A 13997-nucleotide genomic window follows, 5' to 3' on the forward strand; every position below is an offset into this window, starting at 1 on the left:
TACCCGTGAGAGTACGAGATCTGCCTGGTGACCACACAGCCACGCAGTACACGCCACTGACCGATTGATTATGAGACGTGTCTGATCTTCAATGTTTGCATACGATGCAGCACATTCACACAGCACAAGATAGCGCGACCAGACCTCACCCATCTTTCAGAACATGTCAACAAGAAAGAATGGCGTCCAAGTTCAACACTACTGTTTCATTGTTGTACAACTCAAGCGCCTCGTCCGTCTCGAGGACATCGAAGGCACAATGCTGAGCGTGGATATCCCTGTACACATACATATACAGCGGCAACTCCCCACCCCACCCCCGATGCATAAGATCAACGGCTCGATCATACAACCCATCTCCCCTTCCCAATGACCATCCTGTCGGATCTCCCAGCTGTAACACCCATAAAACACCTGCGCTATGAACGCTCGTGCAGCAATCAAAAAGTGCCAAAGGCACGTATATGTACAACCTCATCTCAACAAAATCTTCCTTCTCTTTCTTACTCGTACACTTTTCGTCGTTGTGATGATGACCTCAGTGGAAGAAATAACGACTTTGCCGTAATCTCTGCACATCAAAGTCTCCCTTCTCAGGCACCTCCGGGAACGTCAGAGGTAGCCAGACGAAAAGCTTCCGCGTAACCTTGGCCTTGGTCTTCGGGGTACCTGCCACGGGTGCGGCGGCTGGAATGTCATTGTCTGCTTCGTCCGCGGAAGCTTCCAGGCTTTCAGGCTCGTCAGACTCTGCTCGGTCAAGTTCGTCGGCAGGCGAGTCGCTCATCGCTAGCATAGACTCATCGGCATCGAAATTGGTGGCCTCGACATCGGCGGCGCTGGCAGGCATCTCGCCAAGTCGCTGACCGTTCATCTCAGACGGAGCGGTAAATGCGCTCTCATCCAGTTCTGACAGGACGAGGCTGCCAGGCGTCAACATTGCCTCGCCTTGGGCTTTCTCCTCTGGATCTTCGCTGTTGACAAGACGCATGCGCTCGGCTTCGAGGCCAAGCTCGTTTGACTGTGCCTTGACAGTCTTCTCCTTCTTCATCTTCGCGCGCAGCTCCGTGATCTTCTTGCCCACAGGGCTTGCAGAATTGACGGAAGCCAGGTACATGCAGCCCTTGTACCTCGTCTCGAACTCCTCTCGGAGTCTGCCGATAATGTCTTCGCTGTGCATGACAATGAAAGCATCTCGCAAAATCTCATTCATGCGATTGACGTCGCAAGCGTGGGTCCAGAAAGAATCGTGGATCATGGCAAACGTCATGCCATTCTCGCTGCACTTGAGTGCGCTAAGCAACATGTGTGTGGCGTCGAGCGAGTGGATGAAGTTTGGTGGGAAAGCTTGCAGCTGCTTGCGCTTGCTGACTGGATCCCAGACTTGAGGCTCCTGCAGTGATAAGGTCTGCATGCTGGTTGTGACGATGCGTGATTTCGACTTGCGATATGGCTGCACCACAGGTAGGCGAAGCGGCGTGGTCCAGACAACGGTAGACTTGAAGAGGGGTTTGGCTGCGGCATATCGATCTGCCTCTCTGTTGGTGGTGACCCTCGCTTTAGGTGACTTCCCGTCCGCGTCCTCTGCCTCTGCGGCCTCCGCTGCGGCCGCCGCCGCTGCAGCGGCCTCGGCTTCACGTTCCTTCTTGGGGGCTTTCTTCTTCCTGACCGGCTCAGGGGCTATTGCACCTGCCTTTTTCTTCAGCTGCTCTATTTGCTCCGGAGTGAGGCAGGTGGATACTCGGTCAGCACATTGGCCAAGCCAGTTCTGGATGGCTTGCGCTCCAGTGAACATCGTCCCTAGGGACTTGAAGATCTTCGTTGCAACATAGTGAGACATGTTGCCGTAGTTGACAGTGTCATCTGAGCGGACCTCTGGAAAGAGATCCTCGAGCTGCTTTCTCACTTGAGCTCTGGCGCCGAAAAAAGTCACTCCATAGACGTTCGTCATCACGGGCTGCTTGACACACTTTCGTGTCAGGCGTCCTTGAAGCCTTTGCGCAATGGCGTTGCCTGCAGCTGCGTCTTTCTCGACTTCCTCCTTAACTGCATCGGCAACGGCAGTGTAGACATCTGCAGGACGGTCACTGGGCTCTAGGTTGACTTGCTTTGCGCCAGCCATGTCACCACCAAGTGCAGCATAATGCTGCAACCCGTTGCATGTCCCATCCTGCTGTACCGGCAGGTACGAGACAAACTTGGTGGGATCTGGGGAATCCAGCGCCTTCGTGAGTTCGAAGCAAGCGGCCAGAGTCTGCCAAGCATCCTCGGCATTCAACCACCATTTGCGACCATCGAGCGGGTTGCGCACAGAATCGTAGATGTCATCGATGTGTTCTTCAGTGAAAGCGACACGCTCCGCCATCGAGGCTTTGTCATGGCCAGCCACAGTCGCTAGGTGGATCTTGAGCCATCTCAAACCATTCTCACCGAGCTCTCTCCCCTCAGCGAAGGTCAAGAGGCCTCTGACGTTGTCCGCACCCATGTGATTCAGATAAGGAGGTATCGGATATGCTCGGCCGCGGAAGTCCATGTTGTGAGGGAAATACAATGTCTCGTTGAGGACCGTCCTGGCAATTTCCAGCTGAAAGTTCTGGAAACACCGTTTTGAATGCAGACCACTCTTCTTGTTTTCCAGCTCCTTGATCTCGTTGAGCCACTTTCGCCGTGCACTGCCATCTGATGAAACAGGCTCTGGTGGGTGGGAAATGGCCGGATGCAGAGGCGCAAAGTTAGCGATGGGATCACCAGAATTCCATGCCTCGAGCTGGACCTTGAACACGTCATGGTTGACCTTCCAGGGAACCTTGGATAGAGCAGTAAGTCCCCTGTAGACTGCGTCGAGCTCTTTCCTGCGATCAGCGGCCATGAAATAATCTTTACCCGTCTTGTCTCCAGCAGGAAGTCTGAGAATATTGTTCGAGTAGTGAAGGTACCCGCCATCTTTCCAGCCTTGCCATGGCTTCGGCTCGACGACCATTGGCATACGCTTCGCGATCAAGCTTCCGACAGGTTCGCTCTGCATCTTCACAAGCAGCGCAGGATTCGGAGTTATGACGCCAATCCTTTTGCCTTTCTGCCACTTCATGCGATGCAGGAATGCTGGCTGCATCTGTGTAATCTTCTGTTTCGTCCGAGGGTGTTCTCTAGTCACTGGGAGCTGGGCTGTCTCGATGAGCTTTGAAGCGAGCATGGCACCTAGCTTGGCCTTCATCGGCGTGGGCCATTCAAGCTGAGCCAGAATTTGCTGGTTAGTCTGCTTCGACCTGCCCTTCTTCTTCTTCGATGATGCCTCTGCACTCTCAGCTGCCTTGAGTGATCGTAGTGCTTGTTTGCGAAGCCGAGCAGGATTTCGAGCATTCTGCACGCGATTGCGTCCTTGCTGCTTCGACGACGCCTCGGCTGTACACTCGTCTTCAATAGCGTTGGCGAGTCCAAGCGTGATTGATGAGAGTGTAGCTTCCTGTTCTTTCCAAATATCACCCTGACTCTTACCCTTGGCCATTTCTGCCATCGTGAACAGAATAGTGTTGGCCGCCACCTTTTTCAGTGGAAGCAACTCCAAGTATGGCCCGTATGCATGTCGGTCGTGCTCGCCGGGTGTTCCCATGACGGATTCTCCCAAGGTCTTCCTCACCTCTTCCAGCTCAGTCTCAAGCGCCGGAAGCAGGCTGTTGTACCATTGCCACATCAAAGCCCCGATCGGCCTGCTTTGCATGGAGGTGTGTATCCCAATTTTCTTGAGATCCTCGTCGGCTTTGCGCCAACGATCGATTGCAATATCCACAGATGTCTTCTCCAATCGCTCCTGCCTCGCATGCGCCTGCTTTCGGTGCGCTTCCGCAGAAGCTTCCGCAGGGAGGTCTGGAATGGCCGTGAATGTCTCCATAGCGCGCTTGATGCCAGCAAGTCCGGTTCCTTTCTGCTCTGTCGCTCGCACTTCAGGCACGCTCTCCATGTCGATGATGTCTTCTCTTCTCAGGTGCTGTCCAGACTCCGTGAGCATTGCCGCCTCTGCCGCGACCTCATCTTCCATCGCCACAGGCTCCGCGTAGAACTCGTGTCTTGCCTTCTCGAGCACGACGTATTCGTTGTCATCGTAGTCTTCCGACTCTAGCACTTCTTCCACCGCATCCTCACCCATTGGCTTGGCCAGATCGACATACCTCCGTATCGAACGATCCTGTCGCGATCCGTCCAGAGACCTGATGGCTGCGCGGACCATGACAACAAGGATCTTGGTGTCCAGTTGTACACCCTTGTTTCTAATTTCGACCTCGAACCACTTTGACATCTCTTTCAGCACAAGCTGCGATTGAGGCGAGTCCCTGCCATGGCTTGCCAAGTCTTTCAGCAAGTCCTCCAGTAACGCTGTATGTGCATATGTTGACTCTGGGGCGTCGGGGCCGCGCTTCTCCACCAACCGCTGGATGATGGCCTCTGCTCGATCCCTCCGCCCTACGCTGAGACTTGTGTGCAGGTGTGTGAGCAGTTCCCTGACTGTGCCATTGATGCCAGGGGACACTTTGATGAGCTCGTCTGGTTTTGCTGTGGAGGTGTCGATAACGACTGGATCGTGTCTCGCTCGAAGGTCTGGGAATTGCGTCGGCATTCGTGCCCCGAAATCAAAGGGAATGTGTTTGTCTTGCTCAACATTGCGAAAGCCATTGCTATAGCTCAATGGAGGCAAATGGCTGTCTTGACGTAGACTGTAAAGATCGGCCGCGGTGGCAAGATTTCGCGCTTGGGGGCGATTTTCGGAGATTCTCGACAGCTTTCGCGTTCGTGACGGTGACCGTTGTCGTGGTGAGAGTGAGGTTTGTGATGCGGTCCATCGTAGTTGGGCGGGCGCGAGCCATGGAAGGTTGAGTTGTGCAAAGGAGGTGGAAAGCAGTTGCGAAGTCCGTCGCTGGTGTCTCCGGCCTGCAGAGCGAACGAGCATTGTCGCGGTATGCAGTGTGGGTATATAGATGGCAGACCTCGCGCATCAACTCCTCCCAACTCCCAATGCAAATGAAGACAATGTACGAAGGAGTGATGTACTGCAGTGATGATGGCACACGACACGGACGAGAATCTTTCACGTCGAGCAGACCGGGATTGGCACGAATGCTTGCCGACAGCCAATCCTGGTCGCCACTAACGCCGCGCTACTCCTTTTCTATGACCGCGTCTGAGAGCAGGCCTCAACTTCACCTTCACACACAGCCACCAAGTAACATCCGCGCCGCTGTGTGGCATAATCAAGTGGCCATGCAGCTGTCTACGGCGAGAACGCATGCGCGAACTTGCAGCTTGAGCTCGAAGTTGTGACAGCCAAAGGCAATATGGGAATTCTGCAGCGAGAGCTCGATCGGCAATGAATAGATGTATGTACTGCTGCTGAGACTAGCTCTACACAACGATCACCACAATATGTACATAGATCCCCAGTCCATGCGGCGTTCCACGTTCGCCCGTTCCTCAAGCTACGCTCCCAACACTGGTCTCCGACTCTATCAATACCATCAAGGGCACGCACAGGTGTGCGGCGGGCAGACAAGTGTTGGTCCGCCTCCAGGAAAGCAACCCGCGAAAGTGCACGTTGTTGGTGGTTGACATGTAACTCTCCCGCCGTCGCAGATGTCGCCCGCGGAACCTGGTTTGCTGGTATCAGTGCCACAAGCGCCACGCTGGGCGATGACTGAGAGCTGGTAGTCTTTTTCCGGGTTGGTGACGGGACCAGCTGCCGCCATGGCGACGATGGAGAGTATGGCGAGAATGTTCTGCATGTCGCTGTGCTGTTAGGACTGTGGTCAGCTGGCGACTGCAAGCAGGATGTACCTGGGCAGGGCATACCTTGTACGGCTTCTTAGGGCGCGACGTGCTGCAAGGTGGAAGTGTAGAACGCTATCTTCTTGCGAAGCTCTGAGTCTTGGTGGTGGAATCTACGCGGAATCCCATGCGAGGAGTGTCACTCTATAGTCCACTACGGCTCTCACTTCGCCCGGGTCGGAGCTCTCGCTGATCAAGTCGGACAAGCTTCGTGAAGCACATTGCTTGTGACGAGCCTAGTGTCTTCCGTAACGACCAGGTTATCGTCTCGTAGGTGGAAGATGCAACGAGAAGGCACGCTTGGGGTGCTCGAGCTTCATCGCAACCTATGGCAGTGCGCTCTGAGCGCCACGCACTATAAGGCTCCAGATTTTGCTGCGGTTCAGTGTCCTGGAACGATGGTTGCGGCAGTACAGATGCACGATCCTCCCGTCGTGTTCGTAGTAGCAGTAAGAACAGACGACCAATGTCCTTTGGGATCGCTGCAGGAGTGACCTTGTTGGGAAGGAATTGTGCAAGCGCCCCCCTCCGGAGGGATCACGTTGCATTATACCACCAACCTCAACTGTCGCATACTATACAACTCACGCGTGTTGGAGGGGCATGACGGAGAGGCGTTCGGTATCCAGTGCAGCTTGTCGCAATTACATGTAGGTGCCCTCAAACAAGCCCCGACGGAACGGCAAGCTCTTCGCAAGGCCAAGGCAGCAACCACAGGCGCATGTCTCAGATCGAAGAGCACTACGATGGCGCGCACTTCTGTGATGCATTGATCGTCTCAAGACGTATATGCAACTTTCCGTCGATGAGGGTGAAGAGGGCTGAAGCAATGATGGCTGACGTAAACTCGCAAACGTCGGCAGGTCACTTCTTCGGTTAGGTACCGTCGCTGTACAGCATCTTACGGCCAAGCGAAGGGTCGAATTCATGTCGCTGATGGCCAGTTCTCTTGGAGACACAGGCCGTTGTGTAGCTGGATTCTGTGGCTCTGTAAGTCTTCTGCAGTCAACGACGAGAATTATCGAACACGCTGTCTTCCATGTGCCGTCGTGTTTTAGGCAGCAATGCGTCGAGACGCGCATCCAATGGCTTCGTGAAGCTGGCATGTAGCTTTGACGACACGTCTCCACCAACCTGAGAAAGCAAGCACAACACTCCGCCGTCCCTTCAACCAGCTGCGCGAGGCAACCATGCATCGATGGAGCCATTGCACGCGGCAACTCCACCTTCCAGCTTGACGATGGAGACTTCAACATCACATGCAACCGATTCTGCTCGATGGAGGAATGTGCTGGGCTATCAGCCGGACGAGCAAGACGCGCCGCTGAGCGATGAGGGCGACATGCAGTACTTCAATTACGAAGCCTACGTGGACGAAGGCGCAAAATGTGAGTTCCAGGCGCAAGGTGAAGGTGGCGGTGAGATGTGGTACGATGCCGAGAGCCAGCCTTTGGATCCGTACACCCTCCAGGACGGCATCCCAAATAATGAAGCACGATATGAAGCTGAACAACGAGGCCTCGACTACAACGCGAACGCCCAATGGCAGGACGAAATGGCTCAATTCGGTGACGAGCTGGTGGGTATGTACAACGATGAGACGTGGCAGCACACTCCTGCGCCTGCACAGAGCGATCCTGCGTACTCCGAGACACCGTTAGCATACGCACAGACCGGCGCCCAAGATTTGGTGGATGCCACCTCCACTGGTGAAGACCACGAGATATTAAGACAAGCCACCAACCACGGCATGATCCAGCAGCAAGGGCCTAACGGCGTTCCTGCTGACGACTTACGTTCTGGGGCTCAACGAGATGATTACAGATCAGATGAGGACCATGGTGAAGACGACGATGAAGATGGAGACGAGAAAATCCTCGCAGCCGCTTACCAGAACTACTATACCGGCAACTTGTTGCGCTCTGGTCTAGTCCCTGCCTTGCCGGCGGACTATATCGAAGAGTCCGCTGATCCTGCAGGTCTCACTAGCCTCGAAAGCCTGGTCAGCCTAGATGAGCTCAACAGCAACGAGAGATGGGAGATCGACAAGGAGTCTGCTGCCTTTCTGAACCACGTTGTCATTGAGACCAACAAAGACTACACGGATCTACTGCTCCAGTCTGCACAAACCAGCCTGCGAGAGCTGAAGGTTAAAGAGCCAGTGCTCTTGACCGATCCACAGCTGGACATGATGAAGATTATGGAACGCAGCAAGCTTGAGTTGAAGGCAGAAGATCTGAACCCACACAAGCTGAACCATGATAACGACGAGGGTCTGAAGTGGCCAGCAAAATATGCCAATCTGCCTGCACAATTGCACCAGAAAATCGACAGTGAGCGGCTGATATTGGATGTTGAGACCATAGAGTACCTCAAGGACATACACGATGGTCCGGACATCGATCTCGACATCTGGCTGGATAACGAGCGTAAACTCAGGGTATGTGCTTTAACAGGGGTGCTGCAGACCACTGCTAACCATGGCCAGGCAAAGCCGCAATATGTCAGCCCAAAGCTCCTTCCTCTGTCGCCATCATACAGCCCACCTCAACTGCCATTGTCAATGGCGAATGTTCCACTATTGTCAACCCCGGAAGACCCCAACGAAAGAGAAGTAGCAGAGCTCGACAAGATGCTACGCGAAAAAGACGAAGCTGCTATGCGACAGCTGGCAGAAGATTCCACCTACAGTTCACTTGATACCGGCAGCTCTTCTTCCCCTCTGTACCGTAAGGCGAAGCGGATCACCAGCCTCAAGGTCTCCGATCCGGTCTTGCCTGCCGAGAATCTCGAGCCACCTACTAAGAAGCAGAAGACGGTGACATTCCCAGACGAGCTTTATACCCTGATACCTCGACCTACTTCGAGCGACATTGACACGATAGATGCGGTCGACGAGACTTTTGCCGCGGTGGAAGAGATCCTCAAGCCATTGGCTGCTCCAGCTCTTGAACAACACGAGCATGAGGTGCTTGATGATGTTGACACTACCATACGAGTCGCAATACCCGATGTTGAGGTGATATCGCCGACTCTACCCTGGTTAGAAGGCAATGATGACAAACCAGACCCACGTCGTGCGAGGCTCATACATCCTATACTGTCAAAGACGCTCGACGAGCTCGTCAAGTTCGAGAAGAAGTGGAGCGGTGTGTCGAAACTGGAGCGAGATCTTCCGTGGAGCGCTTTCGCCTCTCATCTGGGTAAAATCAGAGCTGAACCTGACTTTGACGACGGATCAGCGGCACGGTATCTCGCTGAGTTGGACGATGGTGACGTAGACCTGGAGAGTCTGACATACAGACCCATGAAGCTGCAGCTACTTACCATTGACGAGTTCGACGATGACGAGCTGGAGCCGCTGGACTTCGAGGACGAGGACGACGAACAGCAGATGGCAGACTCAGATGTCCTGCCAGCAACATCAGCACTTTTGATGGCTCGACTGACGAAGAACGATATTATATCTGCGGTCCATCAACGACCGTCGCAGCCGCCATTGGTCAAGCCGAAGGTGGTGCTTGCAGAGCTTGCAGAGTCTTCAGCTTTCGAAGTGATGCTTCGAAAACGCAAAGAAGAACTGGCACTTACCAAGATGGACATTACTGAGACTGAACGTGCTACTGTCGTGCCCACACATGCTGACCCACGGGGAGAGGACACGCGGCAAGCGATATTGGGAGGTGGTCTGACACAACATATGAACATGCATGGTATATCAAAGGCCAGTGCACAGCCGGCATCTGCATCCATCGAGCCTGACAGGGCACCAGCGTATAATCCATACAACCAGAAGCAGCGGCCGGTTGAACAGACTGCCGTGGTCCCACCTACCACGAGCGTGCCGCTTCCCATGGTGCCAAGAATGGACATGCCCCTGCCTGTGGTGGTCTCGTCAACGATCATGAAGGCCAATCAGCAGCTTGTACGCGGCATACAGAAGCTACTTCCGACCATCGAGATCATTGAGCGTCATTACAGCGCGGTTGCCGTGACACCACAGAAGACAGCCGTCGCGGGTATGGAAGCTGAAATCACCGTTTCGCCAAGCACTGGTCTCATGTTCACCAATCTCCAAAGGCTAAAGCAAAAGCCTCTTCCTGGTCAGACGTCACACTTCGGGTTTTGCGAGCAGATCACTGTTGTCGCACCACGCTACGAGCGCTTGATCGTGCTCGTGAGTGGAGTAGCGGGCGGAAGTAGTAACGAAACAATTCTCCCTGCTCTTGACGAGAGCGACACATCTGCTCTCACTGACTTCATCAGCTTCGGCACCACACTAGACTGCGAAGTGGAAGTCATCTACACAGCTGGTGGCAACGCTGAGCTCGTCGACTGGACAGCAGCAACGATTGCCCAACACGCTCGTGGCCACTCAAGCTTCCTGCCAGAGGAGACGACATGGGAGCGCTTTCTGCGGAAGGCGGGCTTCAACACATACGCTGCACAGGTACTGCTGGATCAGCTCAAGCCAACGACGATGGCGCCGTATAGCGACAGAATTCAAACTCGATCATCGCTGCAGCAAGGACCCTCTGGTCTTAGCGCGTTTGTGGCGATGAGTGCGGAGGAGAGATTGTATCGCTTTGCAGACGTGCTTGGTGGAGTGGGAGTGTTGAAGAGGGTTTGTGAGACGATTGATGGGCTACTTATTCCGGCACGATAGTATGTGCAATCACGGGCGCAACGCATGCACTTTGGAGTGTGGCTGATTGCTAGAGCTTGGCGGTCCAATGTAGCTACGAGTCTGAACCATGCCTCTCAGTGGCAGAGCTGTGGACCTTTCTTTTGCTCCACGACAGAATAACACCCTCCCTGACCTCGGCCTCACGCACCATGTCCCGATGCTTGTTGCTCAGTCTGCGTAGCCAAAGGTGCAAGTAGCCCTCGTTATCGAATTTGAACACTGCACCAGGTCCTCCAAAATAGGATGCCGCGAACTGCTCACTACTGGCGCGATCTACGAGGAAGAGAGTCTTGGTGTCAGGTGCGGTAAACCGTTGGCTGGGGTCGGTTCTATCCAGTCGAAATAGTTAGCGTGATGTCGACTTGTACCTGGGTTTGTAGCACAGGTAGCGCACTCCTGGATTGGCGGTGAAGGTGAGGTTATAGATATCGTCGTACTAGGATGGTTAGCACGGCAATTTCGAGCGAGTGGTAGTGCGGCACATACGAGCTCTTGGGGAAGTGTCTGGAGGAGATCGTGCAGATTGGTGGTGCTGTTAGCCATTGCGGTAGTATGTCGCAAGAGAATCGCGCTCGATGCCTTGGTTGTTTGAATTGAATGTGTGTGCGATTGCGGCAAAGAAGGTGGAAAAAACAAGCTGCCTTGTGATCCGGCACCGACGCGTGACTTTCGCGGATCCCTGCAAGGAAACTGAGCATGTGAAAACGCCACTAACGGCTGCGAAGGTATGATATCTCCTTCTAGCTGGAGAACGCAGGTTTTTGATTGCTACGAGTGTAATCATGCCCTATAGTCTAGCGGCTCAAGAACGCGTGGGTAAGGATGTTGCCTATTTTATTTCACATGTCAGTCTCTTGCGACCCGGCCTCTCGCAGATTTGATCTCTATGAACGGCTAAGGCGGAGTGCAGGCTCGTCAGTTCTGGTCGTGAAATCAAAATTGTACACTCAGTCGTACTGTGACGATCAGATGAGTGTGCCGCGAGATAGTGCTGAGCAAGGAGTAAATCATAAAATTCGTAGAGAAGACGAGTGAGGTTGCGGCGCAGTCTGAGAGTACCGCGTCATGGCGGTCGCTTGTAGCACATATCTCGCGCCAGTGCCCGTTAAGATAGAGCAAACGTTGAGCTCATATGCGCTGTCAAATAGCCTGCTCTGCAGTATGAAGATTCGACAGCAGGCTTACGAAGCTCATGGCATCTCGATCGTATCTCGATCTGCTCTACCTCAGCCTAGCTGGTCTGTCTCGTTTCCAGAGCTTCCATGGACCCAATCCCTAGCATCTTCGAGGTTCTGTACCTTTGCACCACGAGCCTGCCGCCGATCACGGTGCATACGCTATGGTTAGGATTTCCCCGGTAGTCCGAGCTTCCCAAGTGACTGTCAACCCATCCACCAGGCGGTACGCTGCTTCGTCTGAGTATTTGAGGTCCAGCTCTTCTCTCAGCACTCGGCTGATGCTAGATCTGGCAAGCTCATGACCGCCGCTTGCGTCGAACGCAATGGACTGAGGACCTAGGTGCAACTCGATGTTCTGCAGGTGCCCCAAGTGCTTTGGGTCCTGAGCTGTGAGCCATTTGAAGATGGGCTGCTGAGTGTTGGTGGCACCTTTGGCGATATCGAAGATGAAGACGGTGTCGAAGAAGGAGGCTGCGAACTTGTAACGACTTGCGCGGTCCACTTGGAACAGATGAGGCGGCTTCTAAGTCCTGTTGTTCACGTAGTGGCGCGCGGCTGGAGACGAGGTGAAGGTAAGGTCGTAGATCTCATCGTACTGTTCCAGTCATTAGATTTGAATATGATTGAGTGCTGTGATGTGAAGGCAACCTACGAGCTCTTGTGGAAGGCCTTGCAGTAAGCCGCCCATTTTGGCGGTGTCATCGGCCATTGCGGCAGTCGATGGAGTGGTGGTTGTATGTAAAACTGATCGCGTAGATTGGATTTTAAGGTCAGCGCAATCAGCGACTCACATGCTTCAAGTTTCGGCGCTAACACGGAGCCTTGTCTCACGAACAGCTCTCGACAGTGAACGGCCCTCCAGCAGATGCTTCACCCCATAAAAAAATCCCTCGACGCGAGACGAGAGCGGGTCTTCGCCCAGTGCTTGCGATATTGGCTCATAGTGTATCTGCCTTGCACTGACCGGTCACACTGTTATGCTATAATACCAGAAGGGCAGGACCATGGCCAGAACTTCAGCCCTAAGGGACAGACGACAGGCTTACCACAACGAAAATATTTCCAGTGCATCGAGGCACACATCCATTGTCACTCGACTTCTCATGCTCCCATACGTAAATTCTCTATCCTCAGCTCTTTCCCATCTGCGGGTACTAACTAGCTCCTTCCTGTTTCGTGTATACGCCATATCCTACAATGCATAGCGGTCGCGGTCCTGCCAAACACCGATCTCCACGTTGTGCTCCTCTACTGTCCCTTCTTCTCACGCTCGGCGGCCTTCGCGGACTCCTTCTGTAGCTCGGAAATGGTCTCCTTCGATGCCTTGACTTCGCCGCGGTCTGCCTTGAGCTGTGTCGCGAAGCTGTCAGTCAATGCTTCTTCCACGAGCGTACTGCAAAGGTAAACGGCAGGCACGTACGATGCTCTCACTCTCGCTGGCCAGGGCGTCCTTCCACTCGTTGCGGCCCTCCTTCTGCTCCTTCAATTGTTGCTGCTTCTCGCGCTCGATCTCTTCTTTGCGGCCCTCGTCCTCTATTCAGTCACGTTATCAGTATATCGTCCCCAGCACCCTGGCTACTATGCATTGTCTCGGGGGGCACTTACGCGGCTTCGTCTCCTTACCCGCAGCCAAAACTCTGCAGCTCTGGAAACTCCTCACAGCGCCAGCACGGGAAACAGCAGGCGTGCGCGAGGTGCAGAAAGCAGCAGCTCGCATCGTGATAGTGAAACCGGCCATAGTGTCGTAAGGATCGTGATGGAAGCTAAGGTATTGGGAAAAAGTCTTGAACGTGATAGACTTTCAGAGAGCTGTGTTGCGCAAGAGAGGTACTTTTTGCAGAGAGGTCAACGCAGCGAAGATCGAAGATCGTGAGCAAAGTGCACCAATGATGTCCTCGGCATTAGAGCTGGTAACCTTGGCTGCTAAGTTCATCTGTATACGTCATGCTGCTAGGACAACAAAGGAGGCCGAGGCCGGTCCGTGATGTTTGGCTACCTGGCAAGAGGTGCTGCTGGAATGCAGACGTTGGGAGACAATAGACCTGTGAGACAGTGTCTCATCGATTAGCAGTGCACCAGCACATTGATGGAGTGCTCTGATCGTGGTGTATACGACCTGGCAGACACTCGCCACGCACATGCGAGATTGATACAACGCAGCAAAGTAGACATATGTGAAGTAGTGATCGGATCTATGCCGTTCATGTTCAGCGCCATGAGGCAGCTAGTAGTAGAGTACAACGAATCGAGAGGCTACTGGATGAGCAAAGGAAACTCCATCCCCGTCCAGCCTAACCCACCAACTCCTAAACAAAATCTCA

At 53.9% G+C, this 13997-nt stretch overlaps 7 protein-coding genes across 7 annotated transcripts; 1 reads left to right on the forward strand and 6 right to left on the reverse strand.

The window, feature by feature from the left end:
- Window positions 1-166: 166 nt before the first annotated feature.
- Window positions 167-478, reverse strand: CLAFUR5_20070 (uncharacterized protein; the record flags this gene model as incomplete). The annotated part of the gene is made up of 1 exon (XM_059462914.1): window positions 167-478. One exon carries the CDS (start codon window positions 476-478, stop codon window positions 167-169), a length of 312 nt encoding a protein of 103 aa, XP_059319081.1.
- Window positions 479-538: 60 nt separating this feature from the next.
- Window positions 539-4939, reverse strand: CLAFUR5_11152 (DNA-directed RNA polymerase, mitochondrial; the record flags this gene model as incomplete). Its single annotated transcript, XM_047910300.1, has 1 exon — window positions 539-4939. One exon carries the CDS (start codon window positions 4937-4939, stop codon window positions 539-541), a length of 4401 nt encoding a protein of 1466 aa, XP_047765572.1.
- Window positions 4940-5504: 565 nt separating this feature from the next.
- On the reverse strand, window positions 5505-5768 carry CLAFUR5_20071 (uncharacterized protein; the record flags this gene model as incomplete). The annotated part of the gene is made up of 2 exons (XM_059462915.1): window positions 5505-5646; window positions 5695-5768. The coding sequence occupies 2 exons, from the start codon at window positions 5766-5768 to the stop codon at window positions 5505-5507; spliced, it is 216 nt and encodes a 71-aa protein (XP_059319082.1).
- Window positions 5769-7009: 1241 nt separating this feature from the next.
- On the forward strand, window positions 7010-10477 carry CLAFUR5_11153 (uncharacterized protein; the record flags this gene model as incomplete). The annotated part of the gene is made up of 2 exons (XM_047910301.1): window positions 7010-8251; window positions 8300-10477. The coding sequence occupies 2 exons, from the start codon at window positions 7010-7012 to the stop codon at window positions 10475-10477; spliced, it is 3420 nt and encodes a 1139-aa protein (XP_047765393.1).
- A 73-nt stretch (window positions 10478-10550) lies between these two features.
- Window positions 10551-11041, reverse strand: CLAFUR5_11154 (uncharacterized protein; the record flags this gene model as incomplete). Its single annotated transcript, XM_047910302.1, has 3 exons — window positions 10551-10827; window positions 10867-10934; window positions 10985-11041. The coding sequence occupies 3 exons, from the start codon at window positions 11039-11041 to the stop codon at window positions 10551-10553; spliced, it is 402 nt and encodes a 133-aa protein (XP_047765577.1).
- A 780-nt stretch (window positions 11042-11821) lies between these two features.
- Window positions 11822-12385, reverse strand: CLAFUR5_11155 (uncharacterized protein; the record flags this gene model as incomplete). Its single annotated transcript, XM_047910303.1, has 2 exons — window positions 11822-12199; window positions 12329-12385. 2 exons carry the CDS (start codon window positions 12383-12385, stop codon window positions 11822-11824), a joined length of 435 nt encoding a protein of 144 aa, XP_047765399.1.
- Window positions 12386-12924: 539 nt separating this feature from the next.
- CLAFUR5_11156 (uncharacterized protein) lies at window positions 12925-13414 on the reverse strand (the record flags this gene model as incomplete). The annotated part of the gene is made up of 3 exons (XM_047910304.1): window positions 12925-13026; window positions 13097-13209; window positions 13282-13414. The coding sequence occupies 3 exons, from the start codon at window positions 13412-13414 to the stop codon at window positions 12925-12927; spliced, it is 348 nt and encodes a 115-aa protein (XP_047765575.1).
- Window positions 13415-13997: the final 583 nt, after the last annotated feature.

Source organism: Fulvia fulva, chromosome 8 (assembly GCF_020509005.1).
Source record: "Fulvia fulva chromosome 8, complete sequence".
NCBI lineage: Eukaryota > Fungi > Ascomycota > Dothideomycetes > Mycosphaerellales > Mycosphaerellaceae > Fulvia > Fulvia fulva.